The sequence below is a fragment of the Helobdella robusta genome, assembly GCF_000326865.2.
Source record: "Helobdella robusta unplaced genomic scaffold HELROscaffold_35, whole genome shotgun sequence".
In the NCBI taxonomy this organism is placed as follows: Eukaryota; Metazoa; Annelida; class Clitellata; order Rhynchobdellida; family Glossiphoniidae; genus Helobdella; species Helobdella robusta.
Window position 1 is genome coordinate 1922010 of NW_008704704.1, and position 27504 is coordinate 1949513.

The 27504-nt window shown below is 32.1% G+C and overlaps 4 protein-coding genes across 4 annotated transcripts in view; all 4 read right to left on the reverse strand.

The window, feature by feature from the left end:
- Positions 1-436: 436 nt before the first annotated feature.
- HELRODRAFT_175938 (hypothetical protein) lies at positions 437-3167 on the reverse strand (the record flags this gene model as incomplete). Its single annotated transcript, XM_009023302.1, has 2 exons — positions 437-892; positions 3003-3167. The coding sequence occupies 2 exons, from the start codon at positions 3165-3167 to the stop codon at positions 437-439; spliced, it is 621 nt and encodes a 206-aa protein (XP_009021550.1).
- Positions 3168-3274: 107 nt separating this feature from the next.
- On the reverse strand, positions 3275-3711 carry HELRODRAFT_175939 (hypothetical protein; the record flags this gene model as incomplete). The annotated part of the gene is made up of 2 exons (XM_009023303.1): positions 3275-3375; positions 3471-3711. 2 exons carry the CDS (start codon positions 3709-3711, stop codon positions 3275-3277), a joined length of 342 nt encoding a protein of 113 aa, XP_009021551.1.
- A 5114-nt stretch (positions 3712-8825) lies between these two features.
- On the reverse strand, positions 8826-9285 carry HELRODRAFT_175940 (hypothetical protein; the record flags this gene model as incomplete). Its single annotated transcript, XM_009023304.1, has 2 exons — positions 8826-8933; positions 9076-9285. 2 exons carry the CDS (start codon positions 9283-9285, stop codon positions 8826-8828), a joined length of 318 nt encoding a protein of 105 aa, XP_009021552.1.
- A 3654-nt stretch (positions 9286-12939) lies between these two features.
- HELRODRAFT_83069 (hypothetical protein) overlaps positions 12940-27504 on the reverse strand; it is a gene marked incomplete at both ends in the record, with an annotated part of 26281 nt that continues 11716 nt past the window's right edge. The window contains 2 exons of the mRNA XM_009023305.1: positions 12940-13092; positions 13247-13364. Of these exons, the coding sequence (XP_009021553.1) occupies positions 12940-13092; positions 13247-13364 (271 nt within the window). The remainder of the gene's footprint in view (positions 13093-13246; positions 13365-27504) is intronic.

Sequence of the window (27504 nt, forward strand, 5' to 3'; positions counted from 1 at the left end):
TGTCACGATGTCGCGAAATTAATTAGAATATCGTTTCTATTATTATTATTATTATTATTATTATTATTAATTATTATTATTATAATTTTAATAATTTCGCGCTTCAAATTTGTGACATTGTTGAGGTTGCTCAATGACATTCAGTTTTCACCATATTTAGCATATAAGCGAATATTGGTCAGTGCTACAATTTTGTGTTTAATGTTTATTTTGCAGTAAAATGAACAACATTCTTGTGAAAATCATGTAAGATTTAACAGTTCTACAAATTTATACTCAAAATAACGAAATATTCAACACTAAACAAACAGTTCTCACAAGGTAAAGGCAACTTGATTATGCCAAACGAAAGTTCAGTACTGTTAATCTTTGATTGAGAAACTGAAATTAACTTGAGACAATTAATGTACTCAGTTTATGTTTTTCTGTTAATCACTCATAGTATGTCAAACTCAAAACATAGCAGCAGCTGCTTGAGCACTGGTAATGTGCGCTTAGAGAAGTCCGGAATACGTGTTCGATTGTCCTCCACCACCTGTATCAGTTTTTGCAGTTCTGTTTCATTTTTGGTTATAGACTGGTTAAAATTTGTCATGAGTGCCACAGTGCGTTCTGCAGTGTCATTAACGACCTTAAGTGACTTCACAACATTTGCTACTTTTTGAAATAAAGGAAGATCATTCCATGAGTCTGGTTCAGTTTCACGCAAGATAGCAACATCCATTCCAAGTGATAACAATGCAGCACGAGATGTACCTGATACCAGATCATGCAGTGGTTTGCTTTTCACCTGTTCCAGTTCAGTTGCAGGATATTTGACACCTCGCACACTCCAGTCAGAATCTACTGCAGTCATTGCTTCCACAATCAACTGCTTCTCAGCATTTGCAACCTTATTTGAGAACAATTTCCAACCAGAAAAATTTGCGTCTTGCTTTGATTGAGCTTAAGACGATTATTTGCCATCCATTTCTCAATCTCGACCAAACATTTCACAAAACGATCAACTGCAAGATGAAAGTTGCTATACAATTCTGTGGCGAATAGCAGAATATCATCTGCAAATACATGATATTCCAATCCATGTAATCTGATTGCCTCAATAATTTCAGAGGTGTAAAGAATAAACAAGATTGGTTCGAGAACCGAGCCCTGTTGAATACCAAATTTTATCGTTTGAACCGAAGAGGTCTTATTCTTGTAGATTACCTGCTGAGTTCTGTCTGTTAAATAAGACCGAAACCATTGCTCGACAGAACCAGTTATTCCTAATCTATGATTAAGACGTTTCAGAATAATGCAATGGTCGACACAGTCAAATGCCAAACTCATATCTAAGAATCCAAGAAGAGGTGGTTTTCTATCGTTTACATTTTCATGCAACTTAGATAACACATGCAGCAAAGCAGTTTCGGTAAAATGATGTCTTTTATACTCTGAGTGATATACCGGTAACAAATTGTTTTTATCTAAAGTGTTTCATAAGCTCCTTAGAAACTAATCTTTCAATTAATTTTGACAAGAACGACAGATTTGAAACCGGTCGATAATTATTCAGACCAGAATTGTCTAGTTTTTCCTTTTTCAAAAGAGGAAAAATTGTAACATGCTTTAACATAGCCGGAAACTCACCAGTACGTAAAAAAGTTTATAAAATCAGTCAAATATTTTGAAAACAATCCTACATATTTTTTGAAAATGTGTGAAGGAACACAATCCAGTGAACATGTTTTAGATGGAGAGTTCAAAACTGCTTCAACGATTTCGCTTTCGTCATAAACAGGAAAAACTGAAAACAAGTTGCTACAGCAGACACCAGATGAATGATTAAACTTCTCATCATATACCATCGATTTTCGCACATTTTAAATTTTGTCATAAAAGAATGTAGCAAAATCGTTTGCTTCAAAATTGGTAGATGAATTTGAAGTTTTTCCTAGCACAACAGTTTATTTACCACAGTCCAAATTTTTTTAGGATTTCTGTTATTTTCAAAAATGATTTTTTTTCCAAAACAAATTTTTTTTTATGGGAGAATAAAATATTTTTTGATCGCAGAGCATTTTTCCACACCTCCCTATCATGATGATTTAAAGTCTTTCTGTACTTCCTTTTCATTTTTCAACAGTACGCCTTAGACTTTGAACAATCTCCATCAAACCACGGCGTCTATAAATCATCTCAACTTTCAACCACGTGTTCTGGAGCTATTATGTCTGCAATTCTTCTCAGTTCATTCACAAAAATTTCTAACAGCGTTTCTATATAATCATCTTGGCATGGCCCTACAAACGGGGATTTCGAAATTAACGATGCGAGATTTTCTTCATTTATGTGTCGCCAGGATCGAACCATTTTTTCACCTTTCGTACCTATTACTTGATTGATTGACAAACAAATCTGGATTAATCCATGATCTGATAACACTCCACTGAGAAAAATTAAACAATTAAAAATAGGAAAAGAGCGAGAAGTAACGATCAAGTCCAAACCACTACCTAATTCATGCGTTAGTTCGTTAATTCTGAAAACAATCGAAAACATCATTCAATAAGACGTGTTTGGATCATCTTTCCTCTTCATATGAACATTAAAATCTCCCGCAACAACGATTTTAACATTTAACAGCGATAAAACTCACTATGCTATGATAAAACTTCTAAAACTTCTAAAACAATTCGCTAGCTCTGAAAAGAACGATGGTGAAGGAGGAACCGATCCAGGTCTATAAATTGATAACAAAATAAAATCAGATTTGTTTATTCTTTAATTGCAACAGCTCCAAAAGTTATCACAACTTTAATTATTAATTCAACAGGTTTGTAAATGTCTTTCTTGAAATAAATTATAATTCCGCCATGATATGGATCGTGAGGTATAACGTTATCTACAAACTTATAACCAGGGGGCATCGCGCACAGGACAGCAAACTCATCTGACGACCCATGCTATGTTTCGGTTAATACAAGAATATCCAATTCTCCACGAATTATATCACACACCATTTCATACTTTGACATTATAGATCTTATGTTGAGAAGCCCCAGGCCAATTTTTAAATCGTTGTAATTTTTCATGGTTAATTTTTGAGCTGTAGCATGAATGAAACTGGCCCTCCCGTCGACAACACCTTCTTCAGCTAATTTCTGAACTTCACAATCCGTCATTTTTCCACAGGACCTCTGACTCTGTATAAAAAATTGTCTTTGCATGCCGCTTTTTTCGATTTTGCATCAGCTACCAGTTTCTTTAATTCACTTCTCTGCTCAAGTGTCTAGTCATTGCTAATCCAGAATTTACTCAGTTCAACCAACATTAATTTCAATTTATGTGCATTTCTCATCACAGTCTCTTTAGGCATCAAACTATCCAACACTATCAATTTTGGATGATGGATGATGCATTTTTCTTTCCAAGTCTTGTAACTTATTATATATAGGAATCTTTTATATCATCAGACAATTTTTCACCTTCTTGTAAATTGAAGATTATTATATTTATTTCTCTGTCTTTTATATCAATAGACTCAGTTAACTTTCTTTTAACCGTTTTAACTTCCAAATTGACACACTCAATGTTTTTCTTTACTTCTTGGCCAACAACAGTAGCAAAAGAAGATTTCAAATCACTTTTGAATGTGCTGATCTTGGCAGATAACTTGCTATCAGGCCTATCAAGGCAATCTAATGTTGCACTGTTATTGTTCAACATCTCTTTTATCAATTTAAGTTCATGTCAAGTTAAGTTCAGGAGATTGGTTACTCGTTGGAGTTCTTTATTAATTTGATGAGTGAGTATCATCAAAAACCGAAGATAGAGAAAAAGAACTTTAACGAGTAAACAATCTCAACAATCTCCAAATTAATAATGGATACAAGCTATCACAAGTAAAGAAAATAATTCACCGTAAAGAACAACAACTTAACAAAATGAAAATACAAACGACAATAACATGTACGAGTATGTATACTCACTCATAAATAATTAATATATATATAAATAATTGTTTTTATGATAGTCTATATATATATATACTGAGGTAAAATAAGAAGAAGCGTAATGCCTTTATGACATTCATTTTCAAATCCCTCTATCTAATCAGTAGGGTTTTGCTTTTTGTTGAATTTCTCCAAAATAATTTTTTTTTTCAATTTCTAGCAACTTAACGTTATCATTCAGATTTAGTTTAGCTTATAATTTTTTAAATTTTTCATTTAAAAAATTGATTTAATCTATCTCCATTTTAAAAAACAGAGATTATTTTCTTCATCATAATATTCTTTTTTCATTTCTTCATCGAGTTTAACGCAAATTTTGCGATAATCATTGATAGTTTTGATCGCATTAATCGTTCGCTTTGTAGATAGAACCTCGTGCAGACTTAAGTTTTTATATTCTTCAGGTAGGCTATACCAAACTTCTTTATTTTCTGATATGCCCGCTAATTCAAATTCTTCATCATCTCTTTTAATAATGTGAAAATACATACAACTTACTTGTTTTTGAAGCCAGCTTCTTGGAATTTTATTTATGTTTGCTTTCGAGGACCTGATTTGTTTATCTAAAATAGAAATTTCAAATAAGTGAACAAAGAACATAATAATAAATGAAATCAATTAAAACAATATGAAATATTACAGAAAACATGAATAAACGAATAACCAACCTAAAATAGAAATATTAAATTCCAGGTACAAATACCAAGCTATTATCACACAATAATAAAACTGACAACGTGTTAGAAATTTATATAGGATCGTAAGTCACGTTACAAGTAAAGAATAGAAATTCAAGGAATACCTAAGCATAGATAATTATATCAAATATAATTTACATACATTTTTTACACAGGCTGCAGTAATGCTTCTGCGAAATGGTGAAATGGTGGCAACTGTCTGGTCTGAAAGTATTAAATACTGGTCGTCAGCATCTAACGTAGCTGTACTGCATTTGCAGAAAGGTGATCAGGTTTGGATAATGCTGCTGAGCAATTCTTCCTACCTGCACGGGAACATGTACACTACATTCTCTGGGTTTATAATATTTAAAAAATAAATTAATAAAAAAACTTTATTAGTTTAGAAAGAACCGTTTTTCTTTTTTTTACATTTATTAAAACTCAAGTTGTAGTTAAAACCTAGTATTTTTTGATCAGTATACTATTTTTACCATAATAATAATAATAATAATAAAAACAATAAAAATGACAGTACAAATAAAATAAATTAATGAATTAAAATAAAATGTCAAAAGCAATAAATAGAGTATTAATCTGAGAAGCTCATCATTCGAAACGAGAGAGTACGACCGGAGTTAATTAGTTTAAAAATTGATTCATTTCACATTTCTGTCGCAATTGATAGCGTATGACGATGATATGAAAGAGTTTATAAGGTTATTGCAAAAATAATCAGTCCAAATAATATTTATTAGCGAAAACTTAAATGTTTTAAAGAAACTTAAAGTAGATATTTCAAATGTATTTATTATTTTTAAATGTTTCAAGTCGTCGTTTAAGTTATTTTTCAAGCTATTAGAGTATTTTGATTGTTTGTCTTTAGAGTTGAAGAAGTTAGTCTCATGGCAGACTGTCAACTCCAGGATTTCCAGCCTTTCGCCGCGTAGCAAAGTGATATCTGGTCGCAATGTCTTGAATAAGCGTGATGGTGGTTGAAAATCGCCCGTCTCAAGATGAGCAAAAATGGAGACGTCTGGGTTGGCACATGATTTTAACTTGTCGGGGATTATTGCTAAAATTTTGTTGTCTTGTTGTGTATCTACTCAATGCCAATGTTGAGCTGCAGTTAAATAATACATGCTTATTGGTTTGCATATTTTTGCATGAGGACTTTCCCCATCTGGACAGGTTGGCATTTGTCGGCAGCTGTTGAATTAAACCTTTCCGGACAAATCTGAACAGAACCTCTGGAAGGCTCATAATGTAACGTGACCAGTGAGCAATTTGAGCCGCAAGAATCTCATTGCTTTGACTATTGTACCTTAACAACGGAGTGAGGTCAGTCGTGCAAATTCTGCACTTTGTTGTCGAAGCATTGTCGCATTGAGCATCGGTTTGATATCGCTCGAATCAGGGAGTTGGTTGTCAATCGCAATATAGTTGTTGAACGATTCGGACCACAAACACTTTAGTCCATCATTGCCATGTGCTTTTAAATAATTGCGTTATTTGATCCGCAAAGATTAGGCATAGTGTTTGAGAGACCTATTGTTCAAGCCTCTCAACAATGAGAGAGTCAAGGCAGTTGCTTGACAATAATAATAATAATAATAATCTGAACTCTTTTATTATTACATAAAATCAAATCCAAATAGATAAAATAAAATAGAATAAAATAAATTGTTAATATTGTAATAAATTGTTAATATTGTTATGCACGATCCTCCCGATAATACGATAATAATAATAAATAATAATAATAATAATAATGTGAAATCTCTTTTATTTCCAGAAAAACATGAAATATAGTAAAATGAGATAAAAGACTAATTAAAATCTAAATAAATTAAATTAAATTAATTAAATTGAATTAAATTAAATTAAATAGTATTCTACGATGCTCATCATTTGAAATAAACGAGTACAACGAGATATAGTTAGTTTTAAACGAACAGTTCAAATGTTATTACGTTCAGAGTAAATGGCATAAGATGACGGTATTACAGAGTTAATAAGGTTATTATAAAATTGATCTGACCAAATGTTATTGATTAATGATAAATTTAAAAAATTGCAAAAACCCAATGTTGAAATTTCAAGAATATTAACAATTATTTTCAGGTGTATTGAATTGTCATGCAAATTATTTTTGAGATTTTCTGAGTATTTGGTGGCCTCATATTCTTTTGAGTTGAGTAGATTGGATTCATGGCAGACCGTCTGCTACAATATTTCTATTATGTCGTCACAAAGTATTACGATGTCAGGACGTAGAGATTTGAAGAGACAAGACACTGGAGGGATCCCATCATAATCCACATCGGCATATATCGAAACCTCTGGACCCGCGCATGCCTTCAACTTTACTATAATTATGTTTAAAATTTTGTTGTGACGCGTTGTGAATCTTTTTAGTGCTGCCACCGAACTGTAGTTAGACAGAACATGTTTGTTTGTTTGCCGTGCTTTACACAATGAACAGTCAGCCGTTGATGATTTGCCCCATCTGAACAAATTTGCATTTATGGGGAGTTGTTGGATGAGACTATTTTTAACAAATTTGAACAGTACTTCTGAGAGGTTTGCAATGAATTTCAACCAGTGAGCAATTCTAGCTGCGGGAATCTGGTCTTTGATCACTTTTAAAATTGTCCCTTGGCAACGGAGTAGCGATAGATGTTTGAGTTCTGCATTTTGTTGTTGGATCGTTAGCATGCTGAGTGCCGGTTTTATGTCCTTTGAGTCAGGAAGCAAATTGTTGATTTTTATATAGTTGCTATAAGATTCGCTCCATAAACATTTAAGTTCTTCGTTGCCGTTTGATTTCAAATAGCTACGGAGTTTTAATCTCAAAGATTCGGCACAATTTTTGAGAGATCTAACGATTAGGCCACCGAATTTATATGGGAGTGACAATGTCTCCGACAGACAGCTACTAATGGGCATTGACAGCCATGATCTTAATGTTAAGGTGATTAGCGTGTCCAGATGCATACTAATCCAAGTCAGTGAAATGTTGCACATGCGAAATTCAAACGCCAATTGGGATAAAAGATATTTAATAAGGATTTCAAGCTTCCACTGAACTGTTGTATCTAGTTCACTGACGGTTGATAGTAATGTTTTGAGTTTGATGATCATCTGGTTTTTTGCGTTCGTGTTGTTGCTTTCGAAATCATATTTTTTCTCCAGATATTCGAAATAACCTCAGATGTCAACATGGGGGATTTGTTTGATGTCGATCGATAGCGCCGGAAGGAATTGTTCGTAAACCCCGCTGCGTTTTCGCATACCGAACGAGGAACACTTGTCAATTCTCAAACTCATTCCAGTTGCTTTGCACAAAGCGTGATTTACATCTATGAGTTTTTGAGCACTTTCGGTGCTGTTGGCGATAATGGCCGTGTCATCTGCGAACTGAAACCACGCTCTTGCCTTTAAGCTAGCCGACGGACCTCATATGTACCCGCATTGTTGGTACTTTGTTCTATGACTTTCATCAGGGGGTTGAAGCAGAGGTTGAAGAGCAGTGGAAACACGGGATCACCTTGCAAAACACCACGCTTGATTGGTATAGGCGGGGTTGGTTGGCCGCATCCGGAAACTGTGATTGAGTGGTCGGTATATATATGTTCATTTAGTTTGATAATTTGAGAAGGGATGTGATAAAAATTGAAAGTTGATGATATGAGTTTATGGCTGACTTCACCGAATGCGTTGCAAAGATCAAGAAGTGCGACGATAATGGTTCTTTGATGTTTCTTCGCATTGTAGACTAGGTGAGTTAAAAACTGATTATGTTCCGTTACACCATCTATTTTCGGGTAGAAGACCTTTTGGATGTTTTTATTTATGAAATTGTTGATTTCTAAAAAGTTGTAGATTCTGTTTTTTATGAAGGATAAAAATATTTTGTAGAGTGTAGGTTGCAAGGTTATTGGTCTGAAATTGGAAAGATCGTGAGCGTCTCCCTTTTTGTGAATGTGGATCGTGATGCCCTTTTTCCAACAAATTGGGATTTCGCTTGACAACCAGCATTGTATTAAAAGTTTCTGTAGAATAGTGCGTAATATAGGGCATTTTTAAAATGAAATTATCGAGATTTGATCGAGTGGGCAAGGTGATGATTTAGCTTTGTACTAGCGAACTATTGTAGATATTTCATGGTATGATGGAGGGCTTGTGTTGCAGGGTGTTGATGGTTTTTGTAGTTGTTGAGTCCAGTTTGGTAATTGGCATTTTTTCTGATTATCATCTGATAGTATTTATTTGAATTAAACGCGTGCAATCACTGACGTTGAACAGCGATTTCAAATTTTCCGTCTGGGCAATTATTCTTTTGCATGTCAACCAGAATTGTCGTTTCAAATGAGACGTGATGCTACCACATAACTTACCAGATTTTGATATTTTGTTGATAAAAATTTGGCTCGCAGTTCTTTACTTCTTGATCTGATAAGATTGTCAAAGCTCTGGTTGCTGCGGCCCAATAATTTTAGCTGCTTCAATTTATTTTTTAATTCTTCAATAGATTTGTTGGAACTTTTGTTGTTGATCGTTTGAGGTTTGATGGTGCCATAATTTAAGGCAAAGTAGTCGTAAATCATTTTTTAAAATGTATATGCAAAGGCGTCAATGTCGTGGTAGCTTGGCAGTGTATGTTGTTGCAGTTGGAAGTAGGCGTTTGCTTCTGACCATTGTGTCAAAGTTTTTGGTAGTTTGACGCCCGGTAAAGTTGATTCTATTGATTCTGTTGGTGAGGGTGACGAATTATTTGATAATTTAAATGATTGCTGCTCCGAGGTTGATGAGGTTGCGTCTACGTCGATTGCAGGGTTGTCTGCTAATTTAAGTTGATTATGCATTTTACATGAACGTTGGTGCATAATAAGGCCTTTTCTACTTTTACAACTTTTACCGCAGCAGCAAATTATATTTTTTTCCAAATTAATTGAACTGTTATCTATAGAATGTGCATTATAAATATTAGGAAAAACTTCAACGTTGGATTTGTCAGCAGAACTTACGAGGTTGTTATTAGAGTTGGTATTTTTTGCACAACGCCAGGTGCGTCTTTTTACTTGAATAAAATTTTTATCAAAATACGGGCATTTGCTTGAATTAACTTCGTAGATTAGGTTTATTAAGATAATTAAAATAAAGTAGTAAACGTTATAAAAATTAAATTTCCACGTAATTTTATCAATACAGTATAACAATTTTAAAACTAATTAAGCAACTAAAAAAACGAAATTATGCATAAAAATGCATGTACGAAATCGGCCTACTCACGTGTTTCACGTTCGCATAATAATAATAATAATAATAACAACAGTAACAATAATAATAATAATAATAAAACAATAATAATAGTAGTAATTAATATTTATACTTTAATTTATATTTAATTCAATTTAACACAATCAGTATTATATTGTTTATTAATTATTTGTATCGAAACTGCTATACATTTTTTTTTCTTGAAAACTATTCGGAAATATTGAATTGTGTGGATAGATGAGAAATAAAATCTGTTCCCGATTTTTTCTCGAATTTCGGGGTTATTCCTATTTTTCACCAATAAAAAAAATTTCAATCAAATAACGATTATAAGATTTGTTTTTCATTTTTAAACTTTGTCTGAAAAAGATTGTCCACACTTCTTTGAGACAAGCTCATTTCTTTGACGATCTCTACAGTTAAGTAATCATAATATTTTTATTGGCCGAAAAACTGATGATGATTATGAAAACTGAGAATAAAATCAAAATAGTTCAATGTAATAAAATATATAAATAAGAGTGAAAAATATTTGGAAAAAAGATAAAATAGATAATTAAATTTAACTATAAAATAAAATATAAAATAAGATATAATTAAAATATAGATTATAAAAATAAAACGTAGTATAATTCATAAAAATAAAATAACGTTAACTTAAAAAATTGATATTTTTGTTGTTATAAAGTTATAAAATGGTAAAACTAGTCATCATTGCTCGTCATTCTAAAATGAGTACAATGATGATAGATATAAAAGGTTGGTTCGCGCATTGTTTCTGTCACAACGCGCGGCGTATGATGACGCTATACCACTAATAATTTTAGACTATATCAAAATTGGTTGGTCCATTTTACGTCGATAAGATACATTAAAAGGATTATAAAAAACCTATTGGTGAGATTTTAAAAGTGTTAATTAAAGTATTTAAATATTTAAAATCGATTACAAGATTGTTTTATAAGTTATTTATATATTTATTCAATATATATTGTTTAAATTTCGTCTCATAGCAAACGGTCATTTCGAATACTTCAATCGTATCCCTGCTGAGAGAGTGAGGAGAGCATTTGATACTTAGTGAATTTTGCAAATAGATGGGTCTTGAGATTTGCTCTGAACTTTATAAGTGATGAAGAAGTAGTCAGAGAAGGGGGTAGAGAGTTCTAGAGGAATGGGCCAAAAAAAGCAAATGCAGATTTAGCAAAAAAGTGTTTAACACGAGTTAAGAAGAAGTGAGTACAAGTAGACGATCGTAAACCGGGGCGGTTATGTTCAGTTGATATGTCTGATACTTAAGAAGTAATTTAGATTGAGATTTATATATTAATGTGCAATTTAAAAAAAAATTATTCTATATTTTATAAGTAGCCAGTGCAAGAAAACAAGATATGGAGATATAAGAGAAAAGAAAGGAGCTAAAAGCTTTACTTAAAGGATAGAGTATAGAATCAGAAAGACCATAGTATAGCGAGTTACAAAAATCAATCCTAGATAAAACTAAAAAAGTAACAAGAAGGAGAAGAGTAGGATCGTAAAGAAAAGGCAAAAGTTTTATTTATTTTACGTAGATGAAAGTTAGAACTTCTAGCAACAATATTAATCTGAGAAGAAAGAGACATGTTACAATCAAAGATAAAGTCTAGACCACAAAACTTGTGAGAAACATCAAGAGTTTTAGAATCAGGTAAGATAATAGAAGGAATAGTAATAGAGCATTTAAATTTATTAAAACAAATTAATTTAAACTTAGAAGAATTAATTTTAAGACAAACAGAGTAATATTAGTAACAGGTTTATAATTAAATGAAGAAGAAGGATCTAAAGATGAGTTTTTAAGAATAGAAATAACAATAGAATTCTTATAAGAAGTAGGAAATTTAGGGGTGGAAAAAGATAAATTAACTAATTTGAGAATGATAGGATAAAATATTGAAAAAAATTCTTCAAGTAAATTGGAAGGAAGTAGATCTAGAGAACAAGTTGTAGATGACATAGAATTAATAATTTTAGAAGGTTCTAGAACATTTGTAGAAGTAAATACAGAAAAAGATTCAGTAGTAAGTTTAGTAAAATAATGTGGAGTAGAATGAGAATTAGATGTTCATAAAGAGTTAATTTTATTTACAAAAGTCATGATACTGTTGAGCAGAAAGAGATGTATTGACTTATTGCTACTTCATTTGTAAAAAAATCTTGCATTAGTTAATACAGTTCAATAATAATATATTTAAATATAAATTAATTGAGCTTTTAACAATAAAATAACATATCAGTTTATATATTTATAATTTGAATAAATTAAAGTTTGATAATATGATAACAAATTCAATGATAATCAAACTAAATTATTCTATTGTATTGACATATTGCTAGTTAATTTGTGGAATAAACTTTAACATAAGTTAATATATGTTAATGATTTTATACTTAAATATAAATTAACTGATTTAACTTTCAATGATATGAGTATGGATCTTTTTTCGGTTTCCGGAATTTTCGGTCCAAGATTTCACTACACCGGAATTTTCGGTCCCATCAAGCCATCAGTCCAGAGTTTGAAAGGAAGCGTTTGACCAAGGTGTCGTTTAGTAGGGTTATTCTATGTGAGTGGATCACTGATTTGAAGGCATTTCATGAGAGTTCAAAATTTGCAGTTACTCGTTTTCTCGAATAGCGGTGAAAGATAAAATTACAATATTTTTCAAAATAACTATGATTAATAAAATTTTTTTCATCATTGTCAAATATCTTTCGTAACTAAAATTTTTATTTAACTTACTTTACTCATCAATAAAAAAAGAAATAAAAAACTTTAATTAAAAAAATCTCAATATTACAAGTTTATTGTATTTTTTTAGTTTTGCACTATTCAAGAACATCCAATGTTTGTCAAGCAATTAAATCTCAATTAAAACTTTCAATAAATTAAAAAACTGAAGACAAAAATATAAAGTGTTTCTCGGTTATTTTCCATTCGTTTAGTAGCGATTATAACTAGACTGGCCACTGAACGCTGAACTGGCAACAGCAGTAGCCGCTTCCTGAACTCCTCTGTTAGAAAGTACTCCACTGGCTAATTCCGCTTGAGCTTTTTGGAAACTAGCATCCATGTGTCTGTAACAATGAAGCACCTACCAAAATTTCAAAAGTGTTTCGTCAGACTTATAAAATTTTCTATCAATAATAAATTAGGTAAATATTAATTGAAATTTATTAAATATAAAATTACAATATAGGATTATTAAAGGATAAAATTTTTCAATGTGATAATTCTCAGGTACACACCTTCACTATAAGTAAGAAACCAATTGCACCGAGAACACCAAACAGAACTCCAATAATAACCATAAAAATGCCAACACCTAAAGATCTATTTGTTGTAGCAATGCCACTGATAAAACCTCTAAAAAATTAATTTAATATTGGGTATTTGTAGAAAAAGTGTAAAATATAAAACATAAAGAAAAATCATTGAGGCGATTGCTTAAAAAAATAACAAAGACGACATGACATTAACAACATGTCATTTATGTTGCGCCCTGTGCGCAGCATAAGGCGTACCGAGAATTAATTATCTACAGGTAAATGCGAAAATAAAAAATTAACAAAGGCATATTTGGTGGGAGATTTCTACATTCGTTCCCAATCACTGAGAAACAAGATCATAGTTCAAACACGTTCACGCTCACGCGTTACAGTCTTGGCCGACCACCAAACCACATACATTAAATTTTATTGTAACTGAATTTCAAGCCGTTTGCTAACACTGTTTGTTTTCAAACGTTAGCCTTCCCAGTGAATTGGACAAACTGTTCCGAACAACAAGACCAGCAACAACATTCTTACGCGATCGTATTTGCACTGAAACTGTTAAGAGTCAGATTTCAGACAAAAACCCGAGGTGGTTACTTTTCTGGTAAACTTACTTAAAAAATAATTTGGTGCCAAGTTATTCAAACTAAATTATTCTATTGTATTGACATATTGCTAGTTAATTTGTGGAATAAACTTTAACATAAATTAATATAGGTTAATGATTTTATACTTAAATCTGGAAATTGGGATTGTAACTTTCTATAATATTTCGATGAATTTCAATTTTATAAATTTTTAATAAATTTTATCCGTTAAAGTTATATAATAATTTTGAAATTTTTCTAGAGGTTTCGTGTTTCATTGTTGTTTTTTGGTTTAACATTCACTGTTAATTAAGATACTAACATAGGTGCACTGACTAGAGGCATTGAGAGTTTAGTACTGCAATCTTTCATGGTTGCAGGATACATGCCGGTCATTTTTGTCGATGGTGTTGTACACTTTTTTCTGTTTGTGTTTTGTTTACTTGTTTGTCTTGCACTTTGAGAGTATATATTTATACTAAATTTTGAGAGTATATATTTATAAAAAATTTGTGAGTATTTATTTATACTAAAGTGATTTATATTTTGATTTAATTAATTTAATATAGGGGCTTAAAGTTTGTGGGGTTTAAAGTTAACTGTGTGGTGTGAGATGAGCGATAAAGATAAGGAAAAATGTTTGTGTATTAGTTGCAATAAGATGGTGGATGGGGGTAATTATTTGCAGTGTGTTGCGTGTAAAGCGGTGTGTCATTTTAAGTGTGGTGAAATTACAGAGGAGCTATTTTTGAATATCTTAGTTGTGTCAGGTTATTCATGGCTCTGTGCTAAAAAATTTAGGAAAGGTTCTCGTTGAGTCTGAGCATAATTTGGTGAGCGAGTTGAAGGCTTTGAAGGATGGCAATGGTGAGATATTAAGGGAAATAAAAAGCATGAAAGAAAAGGTAGAAATTTCAAATTTGTTGGTTAATAAACTAAATAAGACGAAGCATTCTGAGGGTTATATACAGTTACAGGAGAGTTTGAAATCATCATTTGCTGATATAATGAAAGAAGAAAGAAGTAACTGTAGTCTCAAATGATATTAAAAACATTGGGAGACTTTAGAGAAAACATGTAACCATATGATCAAGGATGATGAGGAAAATCGAGCTAACAATTTGGTCATATTTAGGTTAGAAGAAATAGGTAAAGATCCAGCAGATCCTCAGGCAGAATTAGAATTGGCGAGATTTTTTCTCATTTATGTGGGAGTTCATTTAATTTTTCAGAGGTTGAAAGATTTTACAGACTGGGTAAAAAGGGTTCTTCGCCAAGAACAATATTGGTGATCTTCAAGGAAAGGAGAGTTAAAAATATGATAATGGAAAATTTGAGAAAGCTGAGTCCGATACAGGTTGAGTTTAAGAGAGTTGGAATTGGACATGACTTGACCAAAAGTCAGAAAGAGCAAGTTAAACAATTAGTTGATGAGGCTAAACAAAAAGAAAATTTAGAGAAGGGGGCTACATTTACGGGGTAAGAGGACTGCCGGGAAGTATGAAGGTCGTGAGATTGCAGAAAAAAAATAAATTCCACAATAAATGTTTTGTATTCTAATATCGATTCATTATTTAACAAATTTGAAGAGATAAAGTGTTTGGCCAAGACTTATAATTATGATGTTATGTTGTTTATTGAGACAAATCCTAAAAATATAAAAGAAAAATATTTTATATCTGAATTAAATATTGAAAATTATAACCTTTTCACTGAAAACCTTATGGTTAAGGGCTGTAGAGGAGTTTGTGGTTATGTTAGGACTGATGTAAATTCTTGTAAAGTTTCTCTTAGAACTAAGTTTAACAGATTTTTATGTATTAAGCTTTTGGGTCAAAATGTTGATTTTTGTATATTAATTATATACAGGAGCCCTAGCTCCATTGCTACTAATAATGCTAATCTTTTGAAGTTATTAATAAAATTTGTTCAAATTAAATGTTTTAAAATAATAAATGGTGATTTTAATCTACCAGGGATTGATTGGGAATTGGTGTCAACAAATCATGGTTTAAAATCTTTGGAAAGTAAATTTATAAATTGTGTAAATGATTTATTTCTTTGCCAACTTGTTAAATGTCCAACAAGGTATCGTTGTAACCAGAGATCTAATATACTTGACTTGTAGCTAGTTCAAAATATCGATCTAATTAAGAATTTGAAGTATAATGTACCAATTGGGAAAAGCGATCATTCTGTTTTGAGTTTCACATGTAAGTATAAGTGGCATAATTTAAGGCATAGTACTATTAGTAAGTTTAATTTTAGAAAGGTGATTATAATTCAATGCGCAATTTTCTTATCAATGTTTTGTGTAAGAATTTTGATGATGTGAACAATGTTAATGGCTCTAATGTGGTAAATATGAGGTGGAATCATTTTTCGTATAATTTGTCAGAAGCAACTGATGTATATGTGCCAAAGTTTGATGTTAATCATAAACGGTATAAGATAAATTTTCCTGTGGATTTGGTAGCATTAATAAAATATAAGTGTAAATTATAGAAGAAATAAGTTAAATCTAAATCAGTTCTTTTGTTAAATGAGTTTAATAAAGTTAGACACAAGGTTAGGAAATGTGTTAACTCAATTAAAAATAATTATATATTGAATCTAGCTAAAAACATTAAGAATAATCCAAAGGCTTTTAGGCATTTTATAAATGAAAAAAGTAAATCAAAGGGTAATGTTGATATTTTATCTAGGGTTGATGGTTTGGGTAATAAAGTAAATATAATTAACAGTACAGAAAAAGCTAATATATTTGGGGTTTATTTTAGCAGTGTGTTTAGTATGCCTGCTGGGAATAATTTTGTAATGGTTTGTGGTACTATGTGTGTTTGTGAAATGTCATGAGAGCCCATTAATGTCAATGATATAATGTTAAAATTAAAGAAACTAAATATAAATAAATCAGCTGGGCCTGATAATATTTTTTCTAGGGTTTTGGTTGAGTGTAGTAGTGGGATTGCGGATTATTTATGTGACTTATTTAATATTTCTTTGGGTTTGTACACAATTCCGGATGCATGGAGGCACAGTATTGTTGTGCCTGTTTATAAAAAGGGTTATGTATGTAGTGTGGAGAATTACAGACCAGTTTCCTTATGTTTTTTGTGTGGTAAGGTCTTGGAATCATTAATTAAAGATCGTTTGATGAATCATTTTGAGGACAATAATTTATTTAATTGTAGAAAATTTGGATTTATGCCTGGTGTTTATTTGTATGCTGATGATGCCAGGTTTTTTAAAAGTATTTGTTCCGAGGATGATAGAATGATTGTTCAGTTGTGTTTGAATGGTCTTTTTGAATGGTGTCATGAATGGCAATTGAAGTTGAATATTCAAAAATGTGTGGTTGTTAGATATGGGAGTGGGAATGACAATGATTTAAAAAATAATTTATATCATATAGATGGAAGTTATTTAAATTATTGTGATGAAGTAAATGACTTGGGTGTAATTTTTGATAGGAACTTGACATTTCATAAACATATCTACATTAGTATAAATAAACAAAAATGGTGAAGGAGTGTCGTGACTTGAGCTATGAGGGCCGCTTGAAATTCCTAGATCTTCCAACACTGAAATTCCGTCGTCTATGAGGTGACCTTATATCGGTATGCAGGATGACCAGAGATCTTGAAGGGTCGTGTTTTCCTACTTTGATAATGGCAAGAGATAACAGAACAAGGGGTCATCAATTCAATTTTACAACGCAAAAGTTTAAGAGAAATTTGCGCAAATTTTCTTTTTGTAATCGAGTGGTTGACAGTTGGAACGGTCTGGGAGAGGAAGTGGTGAATGCATGCAATGTTGATGATTTTAAAAAGAAACTTGACAATGCTCTAAAGGATATGCCGTGTAAATTTAACTATAAGCTTGATTGATATATATATTTTTTTTTCTCGTTCTTTATCTTTTTCAGTTTGGTTAATACTATTGCGGTTTATTTCAGACTAGTTGTTTTATTTCGATCATATTATTTTCTGTTATTTAGAGTTGGTTATATTTTGGTTATGATTTTGTTGGGGGCATAGGAACTTTAGTTCGCGCCCTTTATTTGAACTATTATGTTATGTTATACTTTTGTTCGTAATCAACCAGTGGAGGTCATTCAAAATTTCAGTTTACCACCAGGGAGTATGGCACCGCTGCATATTCAGTATTGGTATCGGTAGCACCGTTACATTTATTGAGCAGTAGCTATATTGTAGCGGCGCTATTTTGAAGCTAAAAGAAATAGCTATCGCTATTTTTGAATCGTGCGAAATAATTAATAAATTTTCAATTAAAAAAACGTTGAAAAATAGCGTGGGTTTGTTTTTATTTTTGTACATTTTTGTTAAGTGGTTTGTTTTTCAATGCATTTCGTAAAATATTCATGGTTTTAACTTTAGCATGAGGTTTTCATTCCATTTTAGCACGTTTCAACACGTGGTTTTATTCAGCTTTAGCACCAGGTTTTAACTTTAACACATGAATTTATTATGTGCTTGTGTAACACTTGTTGACAAGCGATTAACCTATTCGAACAAACACAGGCTTTGAATGTTAAAAACTGCATCTCTTAATACAAAACACAAAAACTTCAACTTAAAATTACAAAATCATTAATGTTTTGATAACTTTTGTTGTGAAATCGCAAATACTTAAAACAGTCAATTTAACGCAGATTCCAACCAAAATGGAATAAGTAAATAATATTTCAAAGACACTTTTTATATAAAAATTTGAAAAAAGCGATTTTGTCGTTACTTGTGCGGCGTGATGGCCAAGTGGTTAAGGTCACCTGGTGCTGTTTCGCAGTGCGTGCAGTGATCGGGTTCGATTCGAATATGACAATAAAGATCCACACTTATCACATGCTTCGTGTGTGAAATGTCGTTTAACATGTATTCCTATACGATGTTTGTGCTTGTTGTTGATTCCTCTAAGCCTAGCAGAATGTAACAGACGTTTAACTTTTTACCTTTACTTTTTCATTAAAGTTATCACTACATTGTACTTGCCTGGTTTTGGACAACTCACTCACTGTCAAATTACATTTAACTCAACAACCAGACTAAACCATCGTTTATAGACCTCACGGTCTTATTACATCCGAGTTCTCAATGATTTTTAGGACCTAGTAGATAAAACTCTTTCGTCCAACAAAAGATTTATTATCTCCGATGATTTTAATGCTCCCACCTACCTCTCAGGCTAACATCAATAATGAACTACAAAAAGTCATCAATGAATTAAATTTTACCCAACATACAAATTTACCTACTCATGAAAAAAAATCTTGATCTTTTAATTACATCAAGGCTTAACCATGATGTTATATCAGCAACTAAATTATTTGAAGGCACTCCGACAATAGCCTCATCAAAACATTCATCAGTGCTCGTCTTCATATTATTCTCATACAGAGAGTCTCTAATTGTCATATAAAAAATATAAATCGGAATGGCTTCAACAACGATATTAGAGTATGTAACTTTTCGTTCATCAGTATTCTTCATACATCAATAACTTAACAAACATGCTTATTTATTACGCAAAAACCCGGATTTAGCTTGTGCAAATCAATGCAAGGTATGGCTGACTGGAAGTAAAGGCGAACAAATTCAGTCACTCTACCGAATAGCAAATCAGGCTAAAAGACTGAAAAAGGATATAGTTGGTGCCACATGCATAAAGAATAATAAAGGCACCATGACAGCTTGTTCCCAAATATCTGGTTCGGCTGGTTAGGGCAACGGACTTTAACACAAAAACTCTGGTCAGCACAACAGTCGGTAACACCAATAAATTAGATATCAACGTCGGCGTCCTTCAGGGATCAATACTCAGCCCCCTGCTCTTCATCACGGTGATGGAAGAAATAACCAAACCGATACGCTCAGATAACATATGAAATATGATATATGCAGATGATATAGTTCTGACGGCGGCTTCGAAACAAGACGCAGCCAGAAAATATGATGTCTGGAATACCCAGCTTGCCAAACACGGGCTAAAGGTAAACCTTGACAAAACAAAAACTATGATCACCAGTGGTACCGCTGAGCCTGTGGTCTCTGGTCATTGGCCATGTTCGGTGTGTGGGGCTGGAGTTGAAAGCAACTTCATCAAATGCCTTCGATGTCAGCAGTGGTGTCACAGACGATACTCGAAAATTACCAGCTTACTGAGAAAAGTGACTGATTTCGTATTCCCCGTCTGCATCAACCCGCGACAACGGAGCCCAGATAATGATACGATTACCGGGATCAAAACTGTTACTTCATTTCAGTATTTGGAAAATATGCTGGATTGTACTGGAACAGCTGATGCCGCCGTTCATGGACGTATACGTGCGGCGTAGGGCAGATGGCATCTCCTTGCCTAGGTACTGATGCGGCATAGCATTCCTCTACCGCTGCGCTCAGAGCTATACAACACAGCTATACGTTCTGTTCTAATGTATGGTGCAGAGACGTGGCCAATGACAACAAAATTTAAACAGCAGCTTCACCAAACTGACATGAAGATGATTTGTCGGATACAGCATGTTGACGGAACGAAGCTGGTTAGATTTAATTTTCTCTTTAGTCCAGAGTCAATTATTTATAGCTGGTGTTAATTTTTAACTTAACTTGAAACATTCCAACAACTACTGTTTATGAAGAATTCATCAGAAATTTGATTAGTGTCAGTCATTTCTACGATTTAACTTTAAAAATCAATGTAAAAAATCAATGTAACATGATATATATATATATATATATATGTATATATATATATATATATATATATATATATATATATATATATATATATATATATATATATATATATGAATTGATCTATGAATAGATGAATTCACGATTGAGATAAAACGCAAAGTTTATCAAGCCCGACCATCTTTCAAAAGGGTTAATTTAAATATAAGTAATTTTAAACAGAAGAGTACAAATTGTAATAAATAAGCATTTTAATTTATAAATAAAGTGCTAATGATAATTTAAAAAATATTAGAACAAATTAGATTTTTTTATGACTGATTTCATGATCTTTTTAAATTTGTACAAAGATATAAAATTGCAAATTAGGTTGTTTTTTAAAACTTTATTCCTGAGTCGGGGACCCGAGTAACAAATATGGAAAAATAAAATGTTCTTTTTTGCCGGTTTTAAAACAAGACAAGCTTTTTTGTCTTTGAAGTAATCAAATTTGAAGAAGGCCATTTACTTATTTGAAGAGGAAAATTCCTGTAAGATAAGCATGTTGTTGCGTGAAAGAGAAGACAAGATTTGATTGTGATGAAACATTTCTCAAATTTATTGAGTGAATGTAGCTGTTTGAAAACATTTTTACTGCCCTTTTCAAGAATTGAGAAATTGCTTTAGTGTTGTATTTATACGTTGAAGCCCAAACTAAATTACAATAGTTTACATATGGCAGACATAATGCATTGTAGAACAACGTACGAATTTTAGTGGGAAGATAAAATTTGTATTTGTTGATTAAGCTCAGGACTGGCAAACATTGAAGTAACAATTTTTATGTGAGGTATAAATGTTAATTTTTGGTTCAGGTACATTCCTAAGAATTTGCAAACTTTAATTTTACTTATACTTAGGATGTCAATTGTATCAAATGCTTTTGATAAATTTAGAAAAACTTCCACGGTGTAATTAAATTTTTTCTTTTGCTTCTCCGATGCGTTTAATCAGTTCAATTACCGCCGGCTCAGTAGAATATCCTTTCCTGAAGCCAAATTGATTTTTATTTAAAATGTCGAATTTTGAAATAAAATTTACAAATTTTGTTTGAATCAGTTTATCCAAAATTTTTGAAAAACCTCAAAGCAACAAGATTGGCCTATAATTTTCCACGTTAAAATTATTCCTCAGTTTTTGAATTGGAATTATTTTTGAAATTTTGAATTGATCTGGAAAAATGCCAATGTTCATAAATAGATTGAAGATGTGACAATTGCTCCGTTGACTCAATGGTAGCAATAATGATTTTCATTGGAATTTCATCTTTCCCACAAGAACGCTTTTTTAAAAGATATTGTTGCTGAAAATTCATCTTCAGGAATGACTTTGACGTAAAAAAAACAGTTGCAGACGTTGGCAGGTATATAATCGTACCATTGCCTATGAGTTGGAAGATTCTGATTGTTAAGGTGGTGACTGATGCGAAATGTTCATTTAGAAGTTCAGCAATTATTTTAGGGTCGTCTGTATCCGAGCCATTTACTATCAAAAGTACATTTTTAATCAGACTTTTGTTAGTTTTCTTAGTCAATTCATTTAAAATTTTCCATGTTTCTTGGCTGTTGTTTTCTGATTTCAAAAGGTTATAATGGAAATATGCTTCTTTAGAAATTAGTTTTAATCTGTCGAATAAATTTCTAGACTTTTTAAAAGCTTCAAGGTTTGTAGATGTCGGTTTTTGCATTTTGAGTTTCTTGGCTTTCGGAGAAGTCTTAAGAGCTGAAGTCATCCATGGATGTTGTTTGTTCAAAGATGCTATTTTTACTATGTATATGACAGCAGGTTCTAAAAGCTTGATTGAAACCATTTAAGAAGAGTTCTAAGCCATGATTGGTATCAATACAATTAAACAGATCTGTCCAATCATATTGAGATTTTTAATTCTACTTATTGAATACGAGATTTTAATATCCGCCAGACTGGATGTTTTTTTTGATTTTGTCGTGAAAATTTTGCCAAATGATCGGACATGTCATTGTACGCTGTACCACAAGTTATTTCATTGTTATACTGATATATATAAATAAATATATATATATATATATATATATATATATATAATTATCAATTACTGATAAAAATCACAGCATGTTCGGCGTTAGTTAACTTCCTGTTAAACTTATCGATTTTTCTAAATTTTTCTAACAGTTGATCGCATATCGAATCATTTACAAATTTCTTGAGTTCAAAACAAAATTTTTGTTTAATTCATGCATGATAGAACAAAAAAGCTATTTTCGGTATTCCCATACCATCTTCGGTGTTCGAACTGATATGTGTATGGCTAGATGCTATATCATCATCGGTGTTCGAATTGATACAATGTATTAGTTTTTTTACGGTAAACCTTTACCATCTTCAATTTTCAACTTAAAATTGCAGAAGCATTTTACATAAGTGAACCCTGTAATAAATATACAACAGAAGGCGGTAACTTTACTACTGATAAAGAAACTACTAATAAAAAGAAACATTGAATTAACGCAAAGCATTATTGGAGCCAATAAACTATGAAACTTAAAGCTAATTTTCGGAGCCAATAAAATAAGAACGCACAGATATATAAGTATATATATATATATATATATATATATATATAGAATTGTAAAATATATATATATATATATATATATATATATATATATTGGTAACAGACTGTTGTTAACGCAACATTTTAAAAATTCAACACAACTTTCAACATTGTTCAACTTTTTATATTTTTTTTTAGTTTATTAATGTCAAAAAAATTAGACATTTTATTGTTTTAAAAATTGTATTAAATAAATTTGCAGATAGCCATTTCGAGGTATCGATAACTCATCTTCAGTGCATTATATATAATGTATGTAAGATATTTGATAAGATAAGGAAGAACAAATAATTATTAATTTATATAAATTATTTAAAACAGAAAACAAATAAAATAAATTTAATAAAATTAAACAATATAAAACGCGATTTTCAAAATTTTAACGGCAAGATTGTTTATATCATGATTGTTAAGGTAAATATCAACGCTCAGCCGAGAAAAATCGCGAATTAATTTATTTAATTAACTACATATTATTAATATTATTTTTACAATATTTAAAAACGTTATTATTATTATTGTTAACGTTATTATTATTATTATTACGACCGACACTAACAAGAGAGTTAGTTGTATTTTGCATTGCTCACTGTTCAATAGCGTAATAATTGGTTTTATTTTAGTGTCTTTTAATATATTTAATTTTAGTATGTTATTATAGGAAAAAATTTCGAGCTTTTAACGATATACAATTTAATCCAGTTTTAATAGTATTTTAATTTAAAAGTATTTATTTAAATATCTGTAAACAAATATTTCATAATATGGCGAAATGCCCGTATTGTTTTAAAAGTTTTAAATTCGTTAACAGACATTCCTGGCGTTGTACACATAGACCTTTGGTTGAAACTGATATTGTAAACAACAACAACGTCGACAATATTTCTGAAGTTAACGGAACAAATATCGTAAATAATAATAATAACAACAATATTTCTAACATAATCAAGAATAAAACTATTCAAACTCAATCTTTGTCGCATATTATCTCGAATAATTTTACAATTAATACTTCTATAAACAACAATGTTTCAAAAGAGTCTAATAATATGCTGCCCTGCTGTTGCGGTGGACACTTCAGAGGTAGAAAAGGCTTAATCATGCACCACAGATCCTGCAAAACGTTCAAATCTCGCCAAACATGTCACGATCGGTGGGAACAGGATGATTATCAATGAGCCTCAATCATTTCAACACAAATCTACCTCGAGAACAACGTCACATCCCCTTCCAGGAATTAAATTGCCCAAAACCAAAAAGCAGTGGGAAGAGGCCAACGCATATTTTCACCATAAACTAAATGACCTCAACAATATTGAAGATATCGACAGTTATGCCCTCCTACTGCAAAACACAATATACCAATATTTCGCAGATACGTATGGCATCTTAAAACCAAAAGAATCAACAGTTGTCAACGTCAACGCCGACATTAGAAAACTAAAAATGAAACTAAAAAATCTAAAAATCCTCGGTCAAAATGACAACGGTTTTATTGACGAAATAAAATGTCTGAGCAAATTAATCAGATCAAAAATTCACCGAGAGAAGATATCAAAAGCTGTCGGTCAATCAAAAATATCCGTTCAACTGTCAAAAAACTCCTGGAAAACTTGTGAAAAATCATTTTCGCTATCTACACCACTGCCTCCACAGTTTGATGTTGACAAAGGGGCTGATCACTTTGGCGGCGTATTGAAAGCGAGTGGTAGAACACATTTTGCAATCCCTGATTGGATCCCTCCTCTGCAACCGCCGGTGTTCAATGGCACTATTGACCCGCCAACTTACGAAGAAGTTTCATCAATTGTTCGTCGAAGTAGATCAAGCGCCTCACCATGCCCACTAGATCAGATATTCATTTCATCATGTTCCCAACATACTAAAATCAATGATAATGTCTATCTACTCGGACTACTCAATATTCATCTCAATAAATAATAAATTAACATCGGCACTGCCGGTCGAGAAACCGGTTCTCCAGGGTGATCCGTGTTCACCACTGCTCTTCAACCTATGTTTTAATCCGCTAATGTAAGTTTCTGGAACTCAAGAGTAAACTGGCTGGTGGTTTATCTGGGGGCCCACGTCTTGGACTGAAAATAAATTCCTGGCTCCAGTTTGCGGATGACTTGGCAATATCGGCCCACAGTTTGGAGCCGGCCAGAAGCTTGATGAATTTGATTTTTACATGGTGCAATTGGCGGGAAAGACAATGGAAAATAGCAAAATGCAACTCATTTGGCTGAAGAAAAAAAGAGGGTGCCTATGTCCAGTTTACTCAAAGGCTTACAATTAACACGATGGTTTTCCGAAGTATAGAAATAGGAAGAGTTTTTGTCTACCGGGCAGGTTTATTGATTTTGAGGGCAAAGATACGGAGGCCAAAAAAGAAATCGTTTTAAAATTGACAAAATTGCTGGATACCACTTCAGCTCTAGACATCAAATCACAACAAAAACTTCAAATATTGCGATATTTCATTCCTTCGCAGCTTCAATTCGAATTCCGAAGCTATCATTTTGCACCAACTTGGATATCGTGCAACCTGGACAATTTGATAATAAATAATGTCAGAGAGTGGCTTTCTATGCCTATTAGCGGTTGTGTATCGCAAATACTTTCGCTGCCAACGAAACATGGCGGTAACAACATTGTGTCATTAAAAGAGACTTCAGAAAAAATAAAATTGAAAATCCGCAGCTATATAAAAAACAACACTAGTGATGAAATCCAATGCCTATGGAGCGAAACAACTTCAAATTTCATCAAATCAGATAGCTCGCTAGACGAAACAGGCTCACTAAAGCTGTCTCTTAAGCTTCTGGAGGATGACAAAGTGAAATCGTGTCTCAACTAAGCGGACTGCAATCTCAGGGAATCATACTCAAAGCCATTGGCCAGCATATAAGCTCAGCACAAATAACTTGTTGGTCCAAAACTAATGAGAAGTTATCCGGTATACTCTACAGGTTCATAAAAAATACCTGGTTCAACAATTGCCCACCAATTCAAATATGTTTCAATGGGGCAAAACTACGACTCCTTTATGTCCGCTCTGCAGCGTTCGCCAGACAAATAAACATGTCGTGTCTAACTGCTGTTCAACATCGGCACTGGCACGATACACCGAAAGACATAACAAAATATTGGCGGTGATCATAAACGAGATAAAAGCTCAGGCTCCTATCGACTGATCATATTTGCTGATTTGGAATCGAAAAATGTACGCCCAATAACACAGTTGTTTCACACGCTACGACCGGATGTTGCTATTCTGCGGGGTGGAAAAATAGAGGTGATCGAGTTGACGATATGTCATGAGACTACCCTTCTCTCATCTAAACAATATAAGAGTGAAAAGTACAAAAATCTGAAACAACATTTAAATAATAACTTTATAAACTGCTCTATAACAGTTAACGCATTTGAGATATCGCCAATTGGTTTTTATAACTTGAACCTATCTATTTTTAAAACTACATGGCCAAATTATTTTAATGTAAAATTAACTAATACTGTTATTAGCTCGACATATAGTATTTATTGCGAGAGCGTCATCGAGCTTAGGAGGATCGTACATTTCATTAAAACTCAATTTTTATTAAACTGCATTTCTTATTTCTTATTATTTTGAATTGTATTTTGTCGATTGAATAAATAAAATATGTTCATATTATTATTATCTTCGCTGTGGTTCTTCTTGCTTCTTGTGATGATGTTCCAATTGCAACTGATTTTTGCGCTGTCGGTTGTGGCGTTGGTATCTAAAGTGTTGGCACTGTTGTTGTTGTTATTGTTGATGTTGTTGTTAAGGCTGTCACTATTGGTATGATTGTTGTTTACATCATCACCGTTGTTGGTGATAACATTGTTATCATTATTGCTGTTGTCGTAATTGTTGTTGCTATAACTTGATTGTTGTTTTTATTTAGTAGTTTATTTGAAGGTAGAATGTTGTTAGACTGTACTTGAATGTTCATGGAGGGATTTTTGTTTTGTATGAAAATTAATTCAGCTATTTTCAGGTTTGTGATAGTGTTATTGCAATAAACAATTTGCGTGTTAAAGTAATGTTATGCTGTTGTTGATAATGTTTTTTAATTGCTCCATCTTGTAGATGCATGGTCAAACGTCTTGACAATGTGGTAGTTGTCATTCTAATATATGAAGCATTTATTAATTGAATTTGACGTAACTACGTTTCTGCGTATTATCCCTTTCAAAATTCTTTTATATTCTTTATACGCCATTGAAAAGGTGTTTTTATAATAAATATTATCTTATTTTTGTCATTCA